At 38.5% G+C, this 26,444-nt stretch overlaps 1 protein-coding gene across 1 annotated transcript in view; it reads left to right on the top strand.

Annotated features, from left to right (window-relative positions):
• Positions 1-26,444, top strand: part of SLC9A4 (solute carrier family 9 member A4) — a 61,492-nt gene that overhangs the window by 14,020 nt on the left and 21,028 nt on the right. The window contains exons 3-6 of the mRNA XM_054577958.1: positions 21,200-21,459; positions 22,699-22,916; positions 25,196-25,398; positions 26,013-26,099. Of these exons, the coding sequence (XP_054433933.1) occupies positions 21,200-21,459; positions 22,699-22,916; positions 25,196-25,398; positions 26,013-26,099 (768 nt within the window). The remainder of the gene's footprint in view (positions 1-21,199; positions 21,460-22,698; positions 22,917-25,195; positions 25,399-26,012; positions 26,100-26,444) is intronic.

The raw sequence follows: 26,444 nt of genomic DNA, 5'->3' as shown, positions 1-26,444 counted from the left end.
AGTATGAAATAAGATACATAGATGCCTGGTACATAGCATGTTGCCCTCCTTGTATGCGAGAGGGAGTTCCACAAAAGAAAGCAATCTGGCTGGTGTCTGTCTGAGAGGGGGTAAGGCCTCAAACTCAGACAAACTGGGCTGTGCAGCCTTGCTGGGTTAGCTTCACGTGCCCAGCAAGGGCCCTGCAGGAGTGCCTGAGCTGTAGTACATCTCCTCTGGGCTGCTTCTGATTCATTGTGGATTAAGGCAGGTATCTGGTACCCACCCAGCCCAGAACCCAGACATTTTCCTTTAGACATGTACTCAGCCAAGACTTTTGGAGGTTTCTCTGGTGACTTCTCTGCCCACAGCTGCCATTGACAGTGAGATATGGTGCTGGCTATACAGACCTGTGGCTAGGAGGGGGAGTGTTATGAGTATGGGTATGAATGTGTGTATGTATATGTATCAGATACAGCACACACAAATAGCTTGTGATGCTGCTCAACAAGTTTGGGGAGGTGGGAGTAGCTGAGAGAAGCGAGGGCCAGAGGTCATCCCAGTGTCAATAGGTCCCACAAACAAGGGTATTGGAAGCAATGGAAGCTCACCTTCCTAGAGGAGACAGATCTGACTTCTAAACTTCTCCAGTTGCATGAGACATTTAACTCCTGCATGTCTAGGTTCTGAGCTGCAGGCTCTATTAACCAGCAGCCCTGCAGATCTGTTGCTCAGGTGCATATTAATAATTCAGAGGCATGCTGAGGCAATGAGGGTCAGAGAAGGACACATCCACCATTATTTCATTGGAATTCCTCAAATTTGATTCATAAACATGTGTTTGATTCATATTCTTCTGGTTGATGGAACAGAATGACTGAAGTTTGAATTACACAAATCAGTTTCCAACCAGCCTATGCTGTGAGTCATTTTGTGATTTTGAAAGTTTGCAAGTACAAGGAAAAAGGCCGGTATCGAGTTGTCCCTTATTCAGGAAGTAGGGGTGAGCAACTGTGGAAATGGATCTGAACAAGAAACACTTAAGGAGAAAAGCAAATTCTTCTAAAGCTTTAGGGAATAATCAAAATGAGCACAGCAATGTAGAGGCAAGTGCGCATTGTCCCTGCCTTTGAGCAGCTACACCCCAGAACATTTGACTATCTCTTTCTATTTACATATTCTTCTTATCCTACAACCACAGAAGAGCCTATTCTTCTGTATTTTCATACAGCCCTTTCAAGCCATAGAGAGTTCCTAGGAGATTACATAATACATTAATAGAAATTGTTAATGTGGAAGAAAAACCGAGAACTACAAACATAGCCACGCATTTCCCAGTTCAGTTGTCTTCAACAGCCCCCACGCAACCCCCGCACCAACGACATGTATGCACATATTCTCAAGGGTGTGGTGGGTGTGGTGGGTTTTGCTATGCAAAAAAATATGCTCAGAATTATGTGAAAAGCCCCACAACCTGGCTGTTTCTGAGGAGCTGGTTGACAAATAGTTTCCCTATGGTTTCCTCAATGATGTTGTAAAATTAATAATATCCAGAAGAATCTGTTATACAGACACCCTCTGCAACATTACATCCAGGTCATGGGTCAGAGACAAAGCCATTCATTCTGGCTCCAGCCTGTGGTCATCTGTATGTCACTCCCTACCATTCAGGATCAGTTTTGGTCATTAGTGAGTATTAAACCAACAGCATGGGAGGAAACAGAGATCATGAAATCTAACTCCTTTATGATAAAAATAAAGTTCAGTCCAGTTTGATTTAGCCTGAAGCAAAATCATTCATTTATTTATTCTTCATTGATTCATTCATAAAAAATATTACTGTGAACTACTTTCTATTTGCAAGCTGCTCTTTTCTCTGTGCCAGAGTTTTCATCCCAAAAGAAACAAATCACTGAACTAGTCTTCAGTGAACTTGAGTCTACTGGTCACAAATTATGTATGCTTTTATAATGAAAAAAGTGTCAAAATTGAATAACCTCTCCTGTTCGCAGATGTTATAACATCCACAATGAAAGATAGTCCTATAGGCATTTGCTCCAGGTTGATGTGAAGGGGAAAGACTCAGCATCATGGGTGAGGAACCAGTGTTGGTGGGGGGGTAAGCAATTATGGTTAGGTTAGTTTTAAGCTGCTGAATTTGAAATCTGCAAGCCAGCATAGAGAATTTTCCAATAGTTTTAGAAATAGGAGTCTAGAGCCTGGGGTAAAGATAGAATGGAGGTGCATATTTGGCAGTCATTGACAAGCAGGTGGTAATTACAACTATGAAATAGGGCATTCCTCCACCCTACCATTCCAGCTGAGGAAAAGTTTTCCAACTTTTTAAATTTAAAATGAGTTCTTTAAAAGAATGTCTTTGCCTTTCACTAAATCAATAAAATTCAGCCACTGACACATTGCATCTTTATTATATTTTCTGATGTCTGTTCAGTTCATCTTCCTCGCCCCTGTTCTTTGAGGTTCTAATCAACAAATGTTCAGGAGAGAGGTGGGAAAAATCCCATGTGTAATCAGTCTTTTGTTCTAGGTTGTAGATATTCCATTTTCTTCCTTTAAAAGCTTTCCCCTCTTCTCTTGCTTTTACATGATTTTGCAGTGCCTGCTGGGTAATTGCTAGTTTCTAAAGTGATTTTCTTTAATGGTCAGAGCAAGTTGTTGTCAAGGAACTGTTCTACAACTGAATTTAATGAGTCAGTGTCCCTTATACAAAATAAAGAATTAACTGGATTCATTATTTAATTTTCTGTGTAAGATTGATGAATACAGTTCTTTATGATGTTCTCTGCATCTTTACAGTATCTGACAGACAGTGAAGATTATTTTACTATACTCTGTTGTAAGTCTGAACTTCTAATGCTTTTTTCATGTGTGTATACTCAACATTTACTTAGTTTTTTTAACTGAGTTCATGGCAAGCTCCAGTAATGAGGATTAATTAAAAGACACACAAGTCAATCAGGAAGATATAGATCCATTTTTAGTCTACTAGGGCTGCCATTTAAAATACTGTAACAGGACACAACCAGGGCACCCCCCGCAAAAGGGTATTTTGTAATGGGGTTCAAAGATTGGGGTGTCCAAGAAAAATATATTTCCCACCCCAGGGCGGGCCGCCATGGAGGATGGGAACCTTGAGCAGGGCCATTGAGAAGTCATTTTGCATGTCAATAATAGGATAGCTTTGTTCCTCATTTGCAAAGAGGATTATTTTGCATATTGCCAAAGCTAATCAGGAAGGTTTAAAAGACTTAATACAGGATGTAACTGAGAGAGAGAGGAGAGACAGGGGCCTGCAGGAGAGACAAAGGGACACAGACTCTGGGGAACAGTGTGAAGACCATGTGAGAAGAAAGAGGGGAGAAAGGACTCTTGCTAGTGGGCCAGGAGAAAGTGCCACATGGTTATAGATTAAGAGCTGGAGATCGCAGCGATGCAGTAGATGGTGCTGAGACCCGTGAGAGGCCTGCCTGGCCGAGTCCTGGACTATTGTTCTTTTTCTTCTGAAGGACGGTACCCCTGACTGGCCTGACTGGCCTAACTAGTCAAAGGGGGGGAAGGCAGGACGGTGTGTGTGCTGGTGGTTGTTTTGAAGGGATTTTGAGGTTTAAGGGTGACATTTAGCCATTAATCAAACCTGTATAACTTTTGAATAAATAGTTCCTTTTCCTTTTCACCAAACTCTGCCATTCAGAGCCATAATTCCTAGGGTGGCGGGCAAAGGACCCACAACCAAGGGGTCCCGGGGAAGGAAAGTGTCGTTTTGGTAATATCATCTGGGCACCTTGCCCCACGGGTCCTTTTGTTCGGTAACAATATCACATACTGGTGGCTTCAACAACAGAAATGTACCTCTCACAGTTCTGGATGCTGACATTTTAAAATCAAGGTGCCAACAGGGTTGGTTTCTGGTGAGACTGCCTTCTTGCTCTGTGAACTCTAGATGTCTCTTCCTTTTCTTACAAGGACACAATCCTATTGGATTAGGGTCCCACCATTATGATCTAATTTTAACTTAATTACCTCTTTACACTGTCTCCAAATCCCGTCACATTCTGCAGTACTGGAGGCTAAAACTTTAACATGAATTTTGGGAGCACACAATTCACCCTATAAAATACCCCTCAAGAGCTCAGGAACAGGAGGTACTTTCTAAAGGAGTCTCACAAAGTCTATAAGTAGAACCAAGCTAGTTTTAGGATTTCAGAAGCAAGACTTCACAGATCTTTTTGATTGTCAGGATGAACTGAGCAGTACTGGGGTAATAAACATTCCTCAAAGCTAAAACAACAAAGGTGTATTTGTGTTTTTTTTGTTTGTTTGTTTTAAACCACTTGTTTTTGCTGGTCAGCAGGGCCCTCATTCACCATGCTTACTCAGGATCCTGGGCTACAGAGCAGCTTCGTATTGAGCATTGCTGGTTTCTGTGCCAGAAGGAAAGAGAGAAGTTTGGTAGACTCTCACCTTAGCAAGCAAGTGCCCCATCCCACAAATGATATACACCACTCTGCTCAGAACTTGGCCAAACATAGTCACTCGGTAGAGGCTGGAAAGTGCAGTCCTCACAGGGGCTTAGAAGGAAAAAAATGGGTAAACGGTGCTAGCAGCTATTACACCATCACTGCAGAGTTCACCATGGATGAGACTTGGTCAGTTGCTCAGACTCTGATGCTTTTTGTAGATCTTTACATGTCTCTTCCCATTTCAATTAACTTCCACATAATCTATGCAATTTTCTTTCCCCTACTCCTCAGTTTTTATTATTCACAGTTTTGGTGTCTTAATAACATAATTTCATGTGGCTCGTCATTATCTCTTCATCTGTCTCATAGTATTTCCCTATTCATCCACACATAATAAATTCTCTGTACTTCTCAGAAAATACGGTTGCTATAGCTCACAACTAGGCAGAAGGTTTCATCTCAGGATACCTCATAGTCCCCAGTCTATAGGCAGGCTTCTTCAGGGTCTGTATACTTCTGTTCTTGAATGGGAAGTCTCATGTTGAAAGTAATGGAGCCACATAGGGTAACCCTTCCTCAGGTGCTATGCTATAGAAATGACTCTTAAAGGATCCCTGAGCATGGTGGAGAGTATGTTTATGTGTCTAGGAGTGTTGGTAGTCACAAAATATGCAATAAATTAATATTAAGGCCTGAGTTTTTAATGTCAAAGAATCTAGGAAATTTAATATTTTGAAGACAAATAGCTTTCCCATTTTGGCTCTTAAGGATGATTACAATTAGTACATTTAATGGACCTACCTGGTTATATAGGATTTCAGGACAGACCTCCTCAAAATGGATCACTTTGGCATTTAAATTATTTTGAGCTGAAGGCAATCAAGCTCTGAAGGATCATGAAAAATTTTGCCTCTCCTTTAAAGAATTTAAATTAAGGGCTTTACCCATAATAAGAGTTAGCACTAGAAATAATTTCTTGTAACCTATCTTACAGGATAAGGCAAACTTCAAATTACTAAATATCTGCTTTCTTTACTGCCCTGCAATGAACTTCCTTCCTTTTAAAGCCCCAAGGTGATCCTTAGCTCAGAATGTCATAAATAACCTCATTTTCCCTTTCTGTTTTTGAACCTCTTTATTTATGTGTGGAGTCTCTGACTTCCCCATATATGTGGAGTTCCCATACATATATATGCAATTAAATTTGGTCATTTACCCTACCAATCTATTTCATGTTTGTTTAATTATTAGACCAGCCAAAAGACCTTTGAGAGTAGACAAAAGTTTCTTCCTCCTCCATAGTAATAAGGTTTCTTTCTTTTATGTGAAGTGGTATATTTAACCCAAATATCCTGTAAAAAGTTCAGAATGTTATATTATAAAATATTAGTGAACAGAATGCAAAGAGAGAGGATCAATAATACAGTTAAAATGTAATTCTAAAATGTATTCCAATATCTGGCTGGTGTGGTTCAGTGGATTGAATGCTGGTCTGAGAACCAAAAGGTCTCTGGTTCGATTCCCAGTAAAGGCACATGCCTGGGTTGCAGGCCAAGGTCCCCAGTAGGGGGTGCATGAGAGGCAACCACACATTGATATTTCTTTCTCTTTCTTTCTCCCTTCCCTTCTGTCTGAAAAATAAAATAAATCTTCAAAAACATAATTAAAAAATAAATAAATAAAATTATTCAAATAATCAAAATGAATTTAAGAAAGAAAAAGGGGGGAAACATTTAATAAATAGTAGATCTAAATCCAATCATAACAACAATTATATTAAATGTTAATAAACTAAGTGCTCCAATTATAAGCCAGAGATTCCCAGCAATTATAAGCCAGAGATTCCCAGCACTGATTATAAAACAAGGTCCAAATATATTCTGCATACAAGAAACAACACAACAGTGGATAAAACACTTAAATATAAGTTGTAATACGTTAAAAGTCCTAAAGGAGAACACAGGCAGGAAAATTTCAGATATTCCACAATACATTTTCACAAATATGTACCCTAGAGTAAGGGATATAAAGGAAACAATAAACAATTGGGACTATATCAAATTAAAAAGCTTCTGCCTGGCTAAAGGAAACATCAGCAAAATGAAAAGCGAACCAACCATATGGGAAAATATATTTGCCAGTGATACCTCAGACAAGGGTTTGATCTCCAAAATATATAAAGAACTCACATGGCTCCACTCCAGGAAGACAAAAAAACCCAATCTAAACATGGGTAAAGGATGTGAGTAGACACTTCTCCAAGGGGAGCTTACACAGGGCCCACAGACATGAAATAACACTCAACATCACTAACCATCAGGGAGATGCAAATTAAAAGCACAGTGAGACACCACTTCACACCTTTCAGAATGGCCATGATTAACAAATCAAAAAACAGCAAGTGCTGGTGATGTTGTGTTAAAAAGGAAATCATAGGACACTTGGTAAGAATGCAGACTGGTGCAGCTACTGTGGAAAACGTGGAATTTCCTCAAAAAACTAAAAATGGAACTGCCCTTTGACCCAGTGATTCCACTGCTGGTATTACACCCTAAGAATCCTGAAATACCAATTGAAAAGAACATATGCACCCCTAAGTTCATAGCAGTGTTATTTACAATAGTCAAGTGCTAGAACAGTGTAAGTGCCCATCAGTAAATAAGTGGACAAAAGCACCAGGATCCCGCCGGCTACTCTCTTCATTCTGTCCCCAATGCCTCTGTATCCAGACTCTCCTCAAGTATCTCTAGGCCACTCTGCATCCCCTTTAGCCAGGGATCTACTATCTGTGGCTGCAGCTCTGTACTCAGCACCCAGGCCTGTGCAATGCCTGGTTGGGGCTGAGCCTCCTGGGGGCATGGGTATTTTGTCCTGTCACACTTTTGCTGCTCGGGGGAGTGGTCTGCCTGAGCAAGATGGCAGCTGCAGAACTGGGGGTGAGTCAGCATCAGGACCCCACTGTCCACTTTCCTAGTTCTTTCCCCAAAGCCTTCCTCTCCAGTCTCTCCTCAGGCGGCTCTAGCTTACTCTGCCCCCGCCTCCACAGGAACACAGGGTAAATGACTGCCACTACAAATTTATGCTTTGGCCCTTTAAATGGCTCCTTGCGTCTCCAGCCACCTGTCTGTGCAAAAGAGCCACCCTGCCACTTTAAATAGCTGGCTGTTATCTGTGTGCTTTTTGGGCTCTTGTGTTGTAAGCTGGAGATGGCTGCTTGTGGTTTAGACCTGCTCTTCTCAGGGAGATCCAACTGGCCGTTTTCAATATCCCTCTGGCGCTGCTGCCCCGTGGGCACCTATTCCACCTTCCGGAGCCTCTACTGCACCCCTTACCAGTTAGGTTGTGCCAAAACCGGTTTCTCTGCCTGTCCAAGGTTTTAACGCTTCTCTCTCACTATTGTTCGGCTGTGTTCCAGGTGATTTCTCCACAAATTAGTTGTAATTCCAGATTGCTCCTGGAAGGAGGTCAGTGTGACTTCCACTCATTCCTCTGCCATCTTGAAATCTAAAACCTCTTTCTTAATTTCTTTCTTCAGTGTTCTCTAGTTTTCTAAATACAGATCTTTTACCTCCATGATTCAGTTTACTCCTAGGTACTTTAATTTCTGAATATTGACTTTGTGATCCGTCTTTTGCCAAATTCACTTATACAGTCAAGTAGTTTTGGTAGAGACTATAGGGTTTTCTATGTACACTATCATGTCATCTGCAAATAATGCCAGTTTTACTCCCGCTTTTCCAGTTTGGATGCCTTTTATTTCTTTTTCTTGTCTGATCACTGTGGCTAGAACTTCCAATACTATGTTGAATAAAAGTAGTGAAAGTGAACACCCTTGTCTTGTTCCTGATGTTAAGAGAAAAGCTTTAAGTTTTTGCCCACTGAGAATGATATTGGCTGTAAGTTTCTGGTATGTGGCCTTTATTATATTGAGGTATGCTCCCTTTACTCCCACTTTGCTGAATGTTTTTATCATAAATGCATGCTGGACTTCATTAAATTCTTTTTCAGCATATATTGCTATGATTTTTTTGTCTTTTATTTTGTTCATGTAATGTATTACATTTATTGATTTGTGCATATTGTTCCATCCTTGCATCCCTGCGATGAAACCCACTTGATCATGGTGTATGACTTTTTTAATGTATTGCTGGATCTGGGTTGCCAATATTTTTTGAGGATTTTAGCATCTGTGTTCATTAGATTTATTGGCCTATAATTTTCTTTTTTGTTATGTCTTTACCTAGTTTAGGAACTAGATAATACTGGCTTCATGAAAAGGTTTTGTGCAACAATAAAAAAAGGAAAAAATGAAATGTAATGGGAATAAATAAAAAGAATTTTTGGTGATAGAAAAAAGATTTTGATATTCTTGCTTCTTCTTGATTTTTTTGGAATAGTTTAAAAAGGATTGGAGTTAGGTCTTTAAATGTTTAGTAAAATTCATCTGTGAAGCCATCTAATCCAGGGGTTTGGTGTACCAGGAGTTTTTTGATTGCTGCTTCTATTTCATTAGTTGTTATCAGTCTATTCAGTTTTCTGCTTCTTCTTGATTCAGTTTGGAAGATTATATTTCTAGAAATTTGTCCATTTCACCCAGGTTGTCCAATTTCTTGGCACATAGTTGTTCATAGTAATATTTTACAATATTTTGTATTTCCATGGTATCATTGTAACTTCTCTGGTTTTGTTTCTGATTTTATTTATTTTAGTCCTTTTTCTTGATGAGTCTGGTTAACACCTTATCAATTTTATTTATTTTTTCAAAGGACCACCTCCTGGATTTATTGACCATTTGAATTGTTCTTTTAGTCTCTATATCATTTAGTTCTGCTCTGATCCTGATTATTTCCTTCCTTCTGCTCACTCTGGGCTTTGTTTGTTATTGTTCCTCCAGTTCTCATAGATGTAGTGTTAGGTTGTTTATTTGAAATATTTCTATCTTTTTTAGATAGGCCTGTATTGCTATGCACTTTCCTCTCAGGACTGCCTTTGCTGTGTCCCATGAGTTTTGCGCTGTTGTGTGTTCATTTTCATTTATTTCCAGAAACTTTTTGATGTCTTACTTCATCTCATTGTTAATCTATTCTTTAGTTAATAGCATGTTATTCAGTCTCTATGAATTTCAATGTTTTTTATTTTTTTCCTTGAGGTTGGTTTCTAGTTTCAAGCCCTTGTGGTCTGAGAAGATGCTTCATACGATTTAAATATTCTTGAATTTGTTGAGGCTTGTTTTGTGTCCTATTATGTGGCCTACCTTTGAAAACTGTTCCATGTGCATTTGAAAACAATGTATATTTTGCTCCTTTGGGATGGAGGAATTCTGTATATATCTATTAAGTTCATTTGATCTAGAGTGTTGTTCAATGTCAAAATATCCTTGTTGATTTTTTGCTTGGAAGATCTATCCATTTTCGACAATGGGGTGTTAAAATCCCCTACTATCAGTGTGTTGCTGTTGACATTTTCCTTGAAGGCTTCCACAATTTTCTTTACGTATTTAGGTGCTCCATTATGTAGTGGGCTCTTTTGTCTCCTTTTATGGTTTCTGTTTTGTAGTCTTTTTTGTCTGATGTTAGGTATTGCTACTCCTGCTTTTATTTTCATGGCAGTTTTCTTGGAATATTTTTTCCATCTCTTCACTTTCAGTCTTTGTAGGCCCTTTGTTCTGAGGTGGGTCTCCTGTAGGCAGCATATGTGCAGGTCATGTTTTCTTATCCATTCAGCTACCCTATGTCTTTTGATTGGAGCATTTAATTCATTTACATTTAAGGTTATTATTGATAGGTACTTACTCATTGACATTTTTCCCCTTTGTGTCCCTCTCTCTCTCTCTGTCTCCTTTTCTTCATCTCTTAAAGCAGTCCCTTTAGCATCTCTTGTAATGCTGTTTTGGTGGAGATGTATCCTTTTAGCCTTTTTAAGCCTGGGAAACTCCGTATTTTACCTTCTATTTTAAATTAGAGCCTTACTGGGTAGAGGAGTCTTGGTTGCAGGCCTTTGCTTTTCATCACTTGAAATACGTCTTGCCATTTCCTTCTGGCCTGTAGTGTCTCTACTGAGAGATGAGCTGATAGCTTCTCAGAGGTCCCTTTTATGTTGCTATCTGTGTCTTCATTGCTGCCTTTAATATTCTCTCTTTGTCTGTGAATTTTGCCATTTTAATTATGATGTGTCCTGGAGTGGGCTTCTCTGGGTTGACCTTGATTGGGACCCTCTGTGCTTCCTGGACTGGTGTGACTTTCTCCTCATTAAGTAAGGGAAATTTTCTGTTATTACTTTTTCAAACAGGTTTTTTTATCCCTTTCTCCTCTGGTATTCCTATGATATGAATATTATTATATTTCATGTTATTTTGCAGTTCCCTTAAATGTTTCTTGTTCTTTATTAGTCTTTTTTTGTTGTTGTTGATTTTGTTCTGTCTGGGATTTTCTTTCTACCTTGTCCTCCAGCTCTCTGATTCAATCCTCTGCTTCATCTAGCCTGCTTTTAATTCCTTCTAGTGTATCCTTCATTTTCCCCTGGTTCTTATTGATCATTTATGTGTCCTTTTTTCATGCTGATATATTTCCCAGTAAGTTCCTTGTAGCTTCCATAGCGTTCCTTGTGTACCTTTGAGCATCCTTGTAACCATTATTTTGAACTCAATGTCTGATAGATTGCTTGCCTCAAATTCATTTAGCACTCTTTCGGGGGATTCCTCCTTTCTTTTAGATTGGGTGTTGTTTCTTTGTCTCTCCATTTTTGTTGACTCTTTTTATTTGTTTCTATTTATTAGATTCTTCTGCTTTGATAATTTGTCTTCATGGTGTGACTTTCTGGGGTAGGAGACCTATGGACCTCAGTGGTACAGTCTCCTTGATTTCCCGAGCTGAATGCTCTTGGGATGCCCTTTATGCTCTTTATGTGTTTTCTCTTGTAATAGGGTTTTGGTTGTTGTTAAGTCATTCTTCGGTGGTTTCTTCTCTCCAGCTGACTGTCTGAGAGTCATGCCACCCACCACATCTTGTTTGCTGTTGTACATGTGCTACCAGAATAAACCAACACACTCACAGTAATAACCCCCACCCACAACCACACTATCAACAGCAAATGAGCAAGTATTAATAAGGATAAAAAATATTAAGGTATTATAAAAAAGGAAAAACAAATATGAGGTGACTGAAAGAAAAATGATTTGGAGAATGCAGAGGGAGGAGAAATAATAAGTAGGGAATAGAAACAAGGTGAAAAAAGAAAATATAATTTACATAATAATTTTTAAAAAGGGGGAAACAAGACAATATAGAGTAAGAAAAGTGAAGAGTATAGTATAAGGTTTAAAAATATTTTTTTGAACAACAGTGAAAAAATTAAGGACCAAATTGGAGAAAAAAAATCCACCACAGCAATATCAACAACAAATGGACAAAGATGAATACTGGTAGAATAAGGATAAGAAGGAAAAAAGAAAGGAAAAAAAGCTTATGAGATGTCTAAAGGAAAGAAAAGTGGTTATAAGAGGATAGAGGAGGAAAAAAATACTGAGAATGAGGAATGAAAACCTGGCTAAGGCATGGAAAAAGTAAAATTTAAATTAAAAAGAAAAACAAAGAAAGGGCAGGAGGAAGGCAAAATAGAGTAGGAGAGGGGAATGATATAATTTGAGATTTGAAATAAAATAGTGAAGATCTAGGAATAATGTAGAAGAAATGCAACAATAAACCATCAAGTCAACAACCAACGAGTAAAGATTGATAGAGGTGGAGAGAGAATAATGTTTTTTTAAGAATGGGAAAAAGAATGTGAGATGACTAATGACAACGGAAATAGTTTTGAGGAGCTGGAGAGGGGAGAAATAGTAAGAGCACAGAATAGAAACAATAACCAGAGGAAAAAATAAAATTTAAAACAAAAATATGGAGAGGAAGGAAGAAGGTAAAATGAAGTAGGAAAAGGGAGGAGAAATATGAGATATGAAATAAACTAAAATTAAAAAAGCTAGTGAAATAATGGAAAACTTGATGGAAAAGAAATGAATGTTTTAAAGCTATGCAGGAGAGAAAATAACACAAATAATGAAGAAGACCACAGTGGAATTCATCTCTGTAGAATCCAGTATTTACCACTATTTCCTCTTCCTGGATCCACCCTTGGTAATGTCAGATGGTGTCCTAGTCAGGCCCTAGGCAGCCTTTTTGAGACTGCAAGTGAGCCACAGTATGTAGTTGTCTGTTTCTGATTTGACTTGTCTCCACTGTTCTGTCCCGCTGTCTTTCCATCAATCCAGGGCCCAAGAGTGGTTCACTTAGTGTCCCAAGAGGACAGCTAGTACATTCTCCACCTGTCTCCAGAGGGGGCCTCTGATGAGACTGGGAGGGCAAGAACCCTGGGTCATAGCCCTGAGGGTGCTGTTTAGTTTTCAGGGAAGATGGTGGGAGTGTTTCTTCGTCCTGTTGCCACACAACTTGGTCTGTCCCAGATTCTTTCCAATAACCTATGGTTTCTGGTGAATTAGCTGTCTGTTTCTTATGAGGGATCAATCTGTGTAAAAGGGGCAGCTTTTTCCTGCTTAGTGCACAGTGTACCTCTGCCTAGACCCAGAGGCTGGGTGGGGCCCTGAGCACCCCTTGTTGTGCTTGTCTCTAATCTCTCTGCTCTGCTAGTTTCAGTGGATCAGGGCCCAAGGACTAATGTAGCTCATAGTGTCAGGTAGAAAAGGCCCTTCCAGAGCTTTTAGGTTTCCCCTGCAGATGTGCGCCCACTTAGGGACTCCTGAGCCTGGCATTGCTGATCTGCAGGGCCTGCAATCCTACACGTGGCAGTTGGGTTCACTTGCTTATGAGGGGCCTTACTGGCTGCAGTAAATCTCAGGTGTTCAGTTCCTGACCATCCAGTCCTCAGTCTGCTACTCTCTTACAGGAGACTCGGGCCTGAACTTTCTACTCTGCACTGTCCCTGCTTGCCAACCATGATGGGTCGGGTCTCACAGTCCCTTCAGTGTGACTCTCTCCCTCTGAGTTCTTTGTTGGCAGGGACCCTGTGCTCGAGCCACATTTCAGCTCCTCTTTTAAAAGGGTTTCTGTGTTGGCCCACTCACTATAGCACCAAGCCCTGGGGGCCTGTTCTCTGCATGATCCTCCTCAGGAAAAAGCACAGTCTCTCTTAATCAGGGCTTGCTACAGCCTGCCAGAACCTCTGACAGTTTTAGATAAAGTTTCTCTCTGAATCTCTCCCAGATGTCACTGGGAAGAGTTTTGCAGCAATACTGCAACACTGGGCATTGGTGGGATGCTCTCGCCACTCCCTCTAGTGATTCTCAGCCTTGGTGAGTTCCTGTCATGCTGTTTCTGCAGCCAGCACCTCTTTGGGCATCCCTCTCTACCTCCAGAACTCACAGCTCTTGAGACAAATCACAGCCTTTTCAGTCAGATTTTGTCTTGTTTGTAGTTCCCATGGAGCCCAGGATCAGGGAGGTGACAACCCCTTTCCCAGTAAGTACTGCAGTCCACAGATCCTGGCTCTTGGTGGCAACAGGGTGTGGAGGGCAGAGAGACATGTCTAGGCGCTGAGGTGTGGGCACTCCAGAGGCTTCTTCCCCAGCAAGGTATTTTAAATTCCTCAGAATGGCTCATGCCTCAAATCTGTGAAGCCATAAGTGCTGGGTTGGGCAGTGGCAGCAGCAGCTGCTCCCCTAGAAGAACCTTGGGCGCCTGCTTTTGAACGTCCTGCAGTCAGGCAGGCTCTTTCCCACTTGCCGTGCATACTCTTCCACATATACATTCACTCTCACATGCTCTCACTCTCTCTCAGCTGAATTTTTGCATGGATTGCTCTGTAGTTTAGCTGCAAGACTGGTCCATGTTTAGGAGCAAGTGGACAGAGCTTCCAGCTGCTCTGCAGCCATTTTGGATCCAGTAGAAAATATGTTCAATAAATTATGATGAAAATACAACATACCAAAATTTGTAGAATTCTGTTAAAAATTTACTTAGAGGAAAATTTATAGTTTTAAATGCTTATTAAAAAGTAGAAAGATTTTGAATCAATAACATAAGGTCCTACTTGAAGAAACTAGAAAAAGTACAATGAAGTAATTTCTAAATAATAGGTAGGCAATTGTAAAAAGAATAATAAATGATAATAATATAATAAATTATAATTTATAAAAGTATAATACTGTCTCTGTATCTTAAGAAAGAATTAGTTATTTTCTGTAAAGCCTTTCAAAAATAGAATAGGAACAAGGGCTCTGGTCATAAGTTAATTTGAAGTGGGAGGGGGTGCACAGACACCAGCTGTGTGTTCTTCAATTCAACTCAATCCTGACACTAATTACCAGGAAATAGCATCAGATTCCACAATTTAAAGGCTCAGTCCCACAAGAATACCACATACCCACTTTAGACGTCAATTGCAAATCTAGGTTGTCACCTGTGCTTTAGATCCACCTGCTATATACAAGAGGTTCTAATAACCTTCTGCTTGGGTATGATTGATGTGTTAGAGAAGCCCACATAACTTGGAGAAACATTTTATTTACTAGAGTACCAGTTTATCATAAAGTATCTAACTCAGGAACAGACAGATGGAAGAGATGCATAGGAAAGTCATGGGGAAAGGGCACACAGCATCCATGTCCCCTCTGAACATGCCACTCTCCCCAAATCTCCACATGTTCACCAACCTGGAACCTCTTGGAACCTACATACTTTGAGGTTTTTATGAAGGCTTCATTAAATAGGCTTGATTGATTAAACCATTGACTATTGGTGATTGAATCAAATGCTAGCCCTTCTCTCGCAGTAAATTAGGAGGAGCAGAGCTGAAATTTCTAACCCTCTATTCCTGATTGATTACCCTGGAAACCAGTTCCCATTCTTAGATGGTTTCCAAAAGTTATATTATTAATATAAATGCAGTTGTGGTAGAAAGAGGCTTGTTATAAATATCAAGACACACATTTTGCCTTTATGGTTCTGAAGAGATTCCAGGAACTGAGGACAATAGACAAATTGTTATTAAAAAAGGATGTTCTCATTGCCCTTATAGCTAAGGAATATCAAAGGGTCTTGGGAGCTGTGAAGGAGAAACCTTGAGCAAAGGCCAAACATATGAGGAATACATTTTGGCCAGCTGAATGACCAAATATAAACATATACATAAGTAAAATATTATAAATTTTTTAAATGACAGTGTCACAAGGAGTGATAACTTTTCAATTCATATTATGAAGCTAGCTTTATCCTAATACCAAAATCAGACAAAGATAATGAAAAGAAAGAAAACTACAGACCAATATCCATCATTAATATAGACAAAAAGTACTTAAACAAAAAATTATTAAGTCAAAATCAACAATAAATAACAAAGATAATAAATCATGGCCACATAAGGTATATCTTAGAAATACAAATTTCTTTAACATTGAAAAAAATCTACCAATGTAATTCACAATGTAAATAAAATAAATTATTGTATAGATAGATGCAGAAAACCATTTGACAAAATTCAACACCCATTTATGGTAAAAATTTCTAGCAACATAGGAAGAGTAAATAACTTCATCAATCTGATAAAAAGATATTTATGAAAAACTTACAGGAAACCTTGGAGAAGGCAAAAAACAGAAAAAACACAAACATTAAAAGAAAAAAGGCAATACGCTGGATTTTAAAAACAGAAAAATTTTGCTCTTCAAAATATATTATTTTTTTAAAAGATTTTATTTATTCATTATTAGAAAGAGGCAAAGGGGAAGAAAAAGAGAGGGAGAGAAACATCAGTGTGCGAGAGAAACATTGATCTGTTGTCTCTTATGAGGGACCCTCAACCAGGGACCTGGCCCGCAACCCTGCATGTGTCCTCACTAGCAATTGAATGGGTAACCTTTTGGTCTGTGGGACTATGCCCAACTCATTGAGCTACACAACTCAGAGCCAAAATACACTATAAGTAAGTAAACAAACAAACAAACAAAGCCAAAATGGGAAAAAGTATTCACTATTTTGTATATCTTACAAAATATGTACATCCAAGACATATCAAGAATTACACAACTTAGTAATAAAAACATAACTAAAAAATGGGTAAAAGATTGGAACATAAAAGATGATACACAAGTGATCAATGAACACATGAAAATATGCTCAACATCTATAGTAATCAGGGAAATGCGAATTAAAATTACAGCAAAACATCACTACACACTCATTAGAGTGGCTAGAATGAAAAAGACTGACAACATAAAGTGTTGACAAGAATATGGTACAATTGAAAGTCATGCATTTCTGGTGGTAATGGAAAATGATGCAATAACTTTGGAAAACAATCTGATGATTAGTATGGACTGACTGTGTCCCCCAAAATTCATATATTGATACTTAATCACCAATCTGATAGTATTTGGGAGTGGGGTCTTTGGAAGGTGTCTTTATGGCTATAGATCAGTGGAGGCCTCATAAATAGACTAGTGCCTTTATAAAAGAAACCCCGGAGAGCTCCCTTGTTCCTTCTGCCATATGAGAACACAGTGAGAAGACAGGTGTCTAAGAAGCAGGAAATGGGCTTTTAAGAGTACACTGAATTTACTGGTAACTTGGTCTTTGGCTCATCAACTTTTAGGACTGTGAGAAATAAATTTCTGTTGTTTATAGACTATTTAGTCAATGATATTCTGCTATAGCAGTCTGAATGTACTAAGAAAGAAATTTCTTAAAATTAGCTTGCATCTGTCACACTACTTAGCAATTCTACTCAAAGGCATATATCAAAGAGAAATGAAAACATGAGTCAACATAGACTAATGAATGTTCATAGCAGCAATATTTCAATAGCAAACACTGGATGGTGGAGGGAAGCAGGGAACAAATGTATTTCAACAGGTGAATGGATAAACAGAATGTGCTAGAGCCATATAATGGAATATTACTCAGTGATAATAAGCATGAATCACTAATATCTGTCACAAGTCCCAAACATTATACTCTGTTAAAGAAGCCAGACACAAAACAGCACATACTTTGTTATTCAATTATATAAAATACATATTAATCTATAGTAACAATAATATATCAGTGCTTTTCTGAGGTCAGGGTTTGAGAAGAGGATAGAAGAACTTTTGGGGTTCATGAAAATGTTCTAGGTCTTGACTGTGATGGTGATTTTATATGTGTATACAATGGCCCATATTCATTCATTTTAGATGCAGCTTATCTGTAAATTATTCCTCAATAAAGTTGATCAAGAAAAAATATCATTACATTTAAAGCAACTCTCCTCTACTAAGCCTTGGTTGGTGGACTTGATATCTTTAGTCATTGTACTTCTTGTTGAAAAGGCTTTGTAAACTTCTACAGTGCTATCTGTTAAAGGATTGCCATTATTATTATTTTGGGAGACTTGATGTACTTATTAAAAGTAACACAAAACGACAATTTTCTGAGAGACCTCTTCTGAACTGTATTTTGTTTACAATACCATTTCTGACACCAAATGTGTGGGTGTTTTCCCCCATAAAAACCGATTCTCTAATTCTTCAGACACCAATTTGATGTCCTCTAATTTAATATAATTTTGATAATAACTACCTGGAGTTAGCACAGATGTCACAAGTTAAGATCTCAGTCACACAAAACTGCTTCCACTTCACACACAAATCATACATCTGTACCACACATAGTTCTGACTGGTTATAAAATTAGGGGTTCCCACAGCCCCCTCTTCAGGTTGATAATTTGCTAGAATAGCTAACAGAACTCATAAAGACAGTTTACTCCCTATTGCTGTTTTTCATAAAGGATTCAACTCAGGAAAAGCCTGAGACACATAGGGCAAGATACCATGGGGAAAGGACATGGAGAGCTTCAGTGCCCTTTCCAGTCACACCACTCTCCTAGCACCCACCTGGAAGTTTTCTGAAATCCATCTTTTAGGGTTTTTATAGAAAATTTATTTACATAGGTTAAATGATTAAATCATTGGCCATTGGTTAGTGAACTCAATCTTCACCTCATCTCCCTGGAGGTCAGGGGAGGGGGCAGGGTGAAGGTGGGATTAAAAGTTACAACTATCTAATCACATAATTGGTTCCTCTAGCAACCAGTCCCCATACTGAAGCTATCTTGGGCCAGCCAGTCACCTTATTAGCATAAACACAGGTATGGTTGAAAAGCATTTCATTATGATTAAATAAAGATGCTCCTTTCACCCATCACTAAAGAAATACAAGGTTTTTAAGATTCTGGAAAGGTGCTGGGATGGTGGTGCATGTGACTGGAGAGGGCACTGAAGCTCTGTGCTCCTTCCCCTCATACCTTGCCCTACGCATTTCAGGCTGTTCTTAACTTGAATCCTTTATAAAAAGTCAGCAATAGAAGTAAACTGCTCTTCTGTCTGTGTCAGGAAACAAAGACAAAAAAAATACAGATAGGATGTGGCAAAAGTAGGTTTACAGTTTTACCTACTTTTCTCTACCCTGTATATATATTTACACACACACACACACACACACATTTATATCATAATATCACACCTTCACACTTAATGAAGAGGGTAAATCTAAATAGGCTTTCCATTAGTGCTGTGGACTTGTTTGAGATATAGCATTGAAAATACATGCACATTATTGTGATTTAAAATAAGTCCAAAGAAAATCTTTTACAGTTATAATGACATCCACAGCCTGGTAATTTGAAAGATAAGAATTGTTTTTTATGAAGTCAATATGAATTGTGCCTATTAATATGGTCTTTTTAATTAGATGCCCTATTGATCTTCTGAAACTGTTATGACATCTCCCAGGCAGGACACTTTGGCACTGAGGGTCAGGACTGTCCTGAATGACTTTCCCAGGTCTTTGGAACAGGCTGGATTAACTACTTATAATCTAGACAGCTATGCGAAGAGATTTGGTTTGTGGAAGCAACATGAAAATCTTTGAGTCTCAATGGAATTCCCTGAGTTTTCTCTGAGTTTGAGAGTAAAATAAACTACCAGATCCCACCTGAAAGCATTCAGACCTGCCTTTTCAGGTTCTTGCTGAAGTATCTGGCTCCTTATCTTGGCTTAACTCATTGGAGTGTGAGTGCAACTGCAAAGGTGCAACCGCAGGGCTTCTGAAACCCATGTGTGGATTGCTTTGAGGTCAGCCCAAAGGTGAAATTGGACCAAAAAAGCTCATTGAGTTGGGATACAACTACTAAGTTTTTTTTGGTTTCATTTTGAACCCATAAATCACAATTTTCTATTATGCAGCCAAGATTTTTCTTAAAACATGGCTTCATTTTGCTTAAATAAAAGACTAGCATTATACCAGTTTTGTGGAAGATGGTTGATACATAAACAGAAAGATCATTGACCCCATTTCCTTGAGTTTTAGCTTCTGCTCATCTGACTTTTTCATTTGTCTTAATATAGGAAACAAAGGCTAATAAATATTTGATTTCCCAGGACTCTTTAAGGACTGTTATTCTCAAAGGTCTTTATTTTCTGCAGAGATCACTTCACCTCTTCAATGTGTCTCATTACCTGCTACTTTGCAGAAATTCAGTTTAAGTTCTGAGCTTGCCAAATGACATGAATTAGTGATAGATAGATCACTGCAACTTCATATAAATGTTGAAATAAGTGGAGAAATAGTAGAAACATTGGAAGTATGCATCACAAAGGCTAGAATTTTTTTGAGAGGTGGTTCAGTGAGATGATATATATGGAAAATATAGCCAGCAGGGTCCAATCAGGAAAGAGAAACCACAAGTATGAAATGGTGGTTTCTCTTTTTTGATTGGGCCCCACCCTCATATGTGGAATCTAATGATCAAAATAAACTAACAAACAAAACAGAAAACAAACTGACAGTTGTTAGAAGTGAGGGAGGTTTAAGATATAAGGAACCTACGGTTAACCTAGGGCAGAGAGATGGCCTGCAAAGAAGGACAAACTCAGAAGGGCTTTAGATCTCACTGGAGAAGGTGTAGATGAGCCACTGTACTGCAGAGACACTGGCTGGTTTAGCCAGACTGGAACCGGTTTGGAGTTTGGGACAAACAACAAACCACCTTCTATAGGGCAAGCAGGGAGCAATCAGTGGGGCACCAGAGGGGCAATGGGATCCTGGTCTCAGGAGAAGACAAAGGGGAGCAGGTTGCATAGTGGAATCTTACAGAGGGAGGGCTGTTCAGGTGGACCCCTGGACCAAAGGCATCTTTCACACGGGCCATTTCGGGGTGTTTTTCCCCCATGTATCACCAGGCTAAAGATGTACAACTGCAGAGGGACAACTTTTAGGGCTTATGGTCCTGGCAGGATGTGCCAGAAGTCCTCACTTCCACACAACTGACTCTTCCCAGGTCATGTCAAGGTTGCAAGAAGCCTCTTTTTTCTACGATGTCCCTGTCCTGAGAGAGCTTAGCATGGAGCTCACATTAAAGGAGAAATACTTATATGAATTTCATTGTTTATCACAGGCCTGTATTGAAGGGTCAATTAGGAGCTGAGAGAAAATAAATTGATAATGACACAGAGTTTAGCAAGACACTAGCACACAGTAGGTGCTCAGTGATTGAAAGTTATGCATATGATACTTATTTGGAAAAACTTAATCAGTTTAATTAGCTGGAAAATTAGGCAGCTGTGTTAGTATTAATTATAATGTTATTTTATATTATTTAAGTAAACACCAAGTTAAGTGTGTATAAAATATTTCTCATTTCTAATTCATGTTTCTGGTTTGTTTTTTGCTTTTGTTTTTGTTTTTGGTCCAGGTTTTATACAATATATTAATTGCCTTCACAAAGATGCATACATTTGAAAACATAGAGACTGTTGACATTTTGGCTGGATGTGCCCGATTCATTATTGTGGGCGTTGGGGGAGTATTTTTTGGCATTATTTTTGGATTCATTTCTGCATTTATCACACGTTTCACTCAGAATATCTCTGCAATTGAGCCGCTCATCGTCTTCATGTTCAGCTATTTGTCTTACTTAGCTGCTGAGACCCTCTACCTCTCTGGCATTCTGGCGTGAGTATAAACCAAGGACCAACTCTGGTAGCAATGAAAGAGAATTTAGGACTGCATCTTGTGGACCAGCATTTGGAAAAGTCTTGATTACTGATGCTAATTCTCAAAGGTGTTGCAGGGTTCAGGTTTCTTCAACATTTGTAAAATCTGATCCAGGCAGGCCCTTTGCTAAACAAATGCTTTCTCCAGCATTTGTGTCTGTTCTCTTTTCTTGATTTGCCTGCAGAGAGGATAGCAATTTTAAGGTCATTTTTGAATGACCAGAAAAGCTGCTGCAGAGAAAATCTAGGAGAAGTTCATGTTGGTCTCATGTCAGTAAGTTTTTCTTTCTTTGAAAAATTCATTACCTTAAAATTGAGGGGCAGCATGCCATGAGGGACTGCCTCTGCTGTTTCCCTCAAACTGCACCACAGACTGAGCACTCTGCATGTAGAATGAAACTAGATAGAAAGGACAAGACTAGAAATCCAGGTTTCTTTTTTCTTAATTAAAATATTTTTTAAATGTTTATTGTTGTGTAGATCTTGGAATGAGTCTTCTTAACTTGGCTTATTATATTTGGTTATGTTATTTTCTCTATGACATTATTCTCATGCCCATTTACTCAGGCAGAAATAGTTAATTTTATTGTACAGTGAAAATTAATTTTAATTAATTATAATAGTGTAAAATCTAGACACTCATTATTTTTTTCACCTTGAAAGTGATCAAAGCTACTAAGACAAGGCAAAGTTCTTTCTCCACCCACCCCCTACCTAAGTGGGTCTAGTAGGAACTAGAAATGAGAACGATATCATTGTAAGAAATATTGCTCAAGCAGAGAAAATGAGGGACCTTGCTGAATTACTCCTAGGTAACTGCAATGGATTTATTTTCATTTAAAAGGCAGAGTGAAGTAGAGAGTAAGAGGGGGATCAACAAAGCTCTTGATGAGGAAGGGCAGGATAGAAACAGTTGAGCTTCCAGTCTGTGCATGAACTGCCAGCTGTTTTGTTGTGGGAAAGCCTTGACAACCCTCCTTCCGCACCATGCTCAACTTCCCCACCACACCCACTCACCTTGCACAAACCACTTGGAGAGGGAGAATAGGAAGAAAGAAAATCTGTGGGAAAGCTGCAGCCAGAGAGAGGGTGGAGAAGATATTCTCTCCGGACAAAAACAGGATTTGTGTATCTGTGGCATCACCAATAAGGTGGGTTTTGTGGGAGTGGCAAAGTCACGTGCTTCTCTCTTTTGTAGAATCACGGCCTGTGCAATGACAATGAAAAAGTATGTAGAAGAAAACATTTCCCAGACATCCTACACGACTATCAAGTATTTCATGAAGATGCTGAGCAGTGTCAGCGAGACGCTGATTTTCATTTTCATGGGTGTGTCCACAGTTGGGAAGAACCACGAGTGGAACTGGGCTTTTGTTTGCTTCACGCTGGCCTTTTGCCAGATCTGGAGAGCTATCAGTAAGGACAGCAGGACCCGAAGAGTTCCTGCCTGCTGCTTTTTAAATTTTGTCTTACTCCTTCTTGCAGTGTACAGGCATAAACAGTGAGGTGGTAATAACTGGTTTTACTGGTTAGGGGAGTACGGGCACCTTGTAGTGAAGAGGAATGTTCTGTTTACTCTTTCAAAGTCATTAGTGGCTGATCAGGTTCTGTTCCTGAGAAAGGCATGTTATTTTTTAATTGAAGAGAGAACTTTCTCATCTACACACTTAAATGTAACAGTGAATTTCTCCCTTGCTCTTCACTTCTGGTGGCAGTTTGTCCCCTTTTGCACCTGAAATCAGATATAGATTATAAACTTTTTTTTTAAAGGCATTTACACTTTTGTTACAGGACAAGTGAGATGTCACAAATTGTACTTTTATGGAGTGTTTAACATTAATTAGTAAAGATGAGTCTGTAATGTAACTGGCATCACCCCTATAAAATATGCCTAATTTAAAAACTGAGACATCTTGACTAATGTCTGATGATTTATCTTATTTTATGTTTCTGGAAAAACATATGCTGAACTACAATATATATGTTGCCTTTTTACTAGAAGCAATTATGTTTTAAAATGATTTGACTAATATTCAAAGCATTTTAAATGCCTTTGATCAATATTGTCAAGGCAATTATTCAAAGAGAAATTAGTAAAAATGGCTGAGAATTTGCTGAGCATATCAAGTTCAGGTTAATTGAGGATAGGTTTTAGGATTTAGGAAAGAATATGAAGAAATATTAAAATATTCATAAACCTTATTATGAATATGATTGTTGGGCCCCCAGGGGAAAAAAGATTTAAGAAAACCCTGATAGAAATTTATAATCTCACATCAAATCCTGGAACTATTACCAACTAGCAATTCAACCTTGGACAGACATGTAACTACTCAAAATATTTGTCCTCAACCACAAAATTGTGGGTGTGGACAAACTTCTAAAATCCTTTTCAGTTCTAATACTGTAGAAAATCCATAGGGTTAGTAAAGCTAACATCAGAGCTTCAGCCAGCCAACAGAAATAGACACCATCTAGGAGAAGATTAATATTGTGGCTCCTTCCACATTGTTGAGCCTTGGTGACCATACAGCCTAACTTCATCAGCTTCTAGCTGAAGGACATGAGGAAACAGTCACCAAAAAAGTATGGCTGACTGGGCCACATCACAGTGAGGGACAGAGTCAAGTATCAGAATCCAGTTCTCCTACTCCCAGCCTGTTCTCATTCTAGACTGACTCATTATAGCTAATAATAGTTCACACTCATAAAGGCATGTAACATATAAGGGCCTGCTTTATAATTATTTGTAGTTATGAGATTAATTTCAACCTTATATCCATGTTCTGATGGAAATACTATCATTATCTCTATTAAGCAGACAAAGTACATGACAAACCTTAAAGCCTTACCTGAGGTCAGGTCACATAACTAGCAAGTATGTGGAGGATGCAGGATAAACAACACAAAATGAAAAAATTTAAATATAACTGTGCCTTGTGCTGTCAATATGCCTGTAATCAAAGGTTGCTTCCTGTGTGATTAGAAGTCACATGCTGCTGCTGAAAGATTTGTTAGTCTGCAGTGAAACCTCTTGTTTGGCCAGAGCTTTAGTGAAGGGACATTTGCCACTAGGAACCACTGCAGTATGGTAGTAGGTCAGGTGTGCCAGTTGGGGATGGAATATTAGTGTAGTAGAAGGTATCTCTGTCTTTTAAACAAACTCTCCCACCCTTTACCCAGCACTTACTGACAGCAAGAAGCCCTTCTCTTGAACTTTTGTCAACATCCTTTCTTGTTTGCATTGAATCTCAAGATGAACCAGATCAACCACAAAATAGTTGCTCACCCTGCAGAGACCACAGTCCCCAAGAGGGCCCCTTTTATGTTGAAAATTACCTTCTTTGGTAACTGAATGAGAACACAAGATGGTAAAAATGTTTTTATTCTCCTGGCAATATTGTTGCTTTACTGTGTTTTAAAAGGCATAGCAAAAATTATGAGTTAGATTAGAAAATGTATGCCATTTCTCATATCAAAAAGTATAAAGATTTTGTTACTTTAAATACTCACACACGCAGAGGACTCTAGAAAGCTACCTATCTGAAGCCCTACTGCCTTCGTCGGGCATTCATGGGTGAGATGGAATCTGGGTGCCAAGTTTTGAAGGCACATGTGCACAACCTGGGTTAACTAGCATTTTATCTCTATTCGTTCGTGATCCTCTGCTCTAATATGTGTCTCCCCCTTTCTAGGTGTATTTGTTCTCTTCTATGTCAGTAACCAGTTTCGGACTTTCCCATTCTCCATCAAGGACCAGTGTATAGTTTTCTACAGTGGCGTTCGAGGAGCTGGAAGTTTTTCACTTGCGTTTTTGCTTCCTCTGTCTCTTTTTCCTAGGAAGAAAATGTTTATCACAGCTACTCTAGTAGTTATATATTTTACTGTATTTATTCAGGTTGGTATATTTCTTTCATATTTGAAAGAAGTAGATTCATTCAAAATTATGTTTCAAATTACTGTAATAACAAAAGTATGCTTTATTTGATTTTCAGATATGATTTTCTATTTTTATGTGCTCTATTGTTTTGAGGAAGTAGATAATATACTAAAACTAAATTCCCAAATATTTCCAGATCGTGTTTGTGGCCATCCTTCAAACTCCAAAATATGTTAGCTTTTAATCAGTAAAACATATTAATCAAAATATTCCTGGGTAACAAGTGAATTAAAGCTACTGTATTATGTATTGCTAAAAATTAGATTCCAATTAATAATATGTAGCACAAATTTTTATTTTAGCTTGGGCTACCTTTTAGCAAACTGATGAGGTGTTATTTTAAAGGATGAAATGAAACTCCTTTAAAATAGAGACATAATGCCTATTTTTATTGCAGAATTTAAAAGAATTAAAAATAACTAAAATAAACACTGAAGCCTTTGTCTAGTAAAAGCTAGTACAAAACAAAAACATACAAATTGGAAGTTCTAATAGTTTTATTAATAGATACATCCTCTACAATCACAATCTTCACTATAACAAAGCCCTTTATTTTGTTATTTATAATCTAGGGAATCACCATTGGCCCTCTGGTCAGGTACCTGGATGTTAAAAAAACCAATAAAAAAGAATCCATCAATGAAGAGCTTCACATTCGTGTAAGTTATCTCTTTGCAATAATTAATAAGTTAATAAAAAATTTCCCATTTGCCACCGATGAGAGTTATTTAGGCTTTGATGAGATGTGTGTATGTATCCTTAGACATAGCCTCTTTCCAGGTCCACCAAGAATGTACTAGTTCCCTATTGCTGCTGTAGGAGGTTACTATAAACTTGGTGGTTTAAAAAAACATAAAGTTATTATCTTACACTTCTGGATGTCAGAAGTTCAAGATGGGTATCTCTGGGCTAAATCAAAATGTCGTAGAGCTGCATTACTTTCTGGAGGTTTTGAGAAGGAATCTATTTCCTTGCTTCTTCCAGCTTCTGGAAACTTCTGGAAT

Source organism: Pteronotus mesoamericanus, unplaced genomic scaffold, assembly GCF_021234165.1.
Source record: "Pteronotus mesoamericanus isolate MK-2021 breed Mesoamerican mustached bat unplaced genomic scaffold, CSHL_Meso_final contig_48, whole genome shotgun sequence".
Classification (NCBI taxonomy): Eukaryota; Metazoa; Chordata; class Mammalia; order Chiroptera; family Mormoopidae; genus Pteronotus; species Pteronotus mesoamericanus.
The sequence above is the reverse complement of the archived record's forward strand: the minus strand, read 5'-3'. Positions and strand labels throughout refer to the sequence as shown.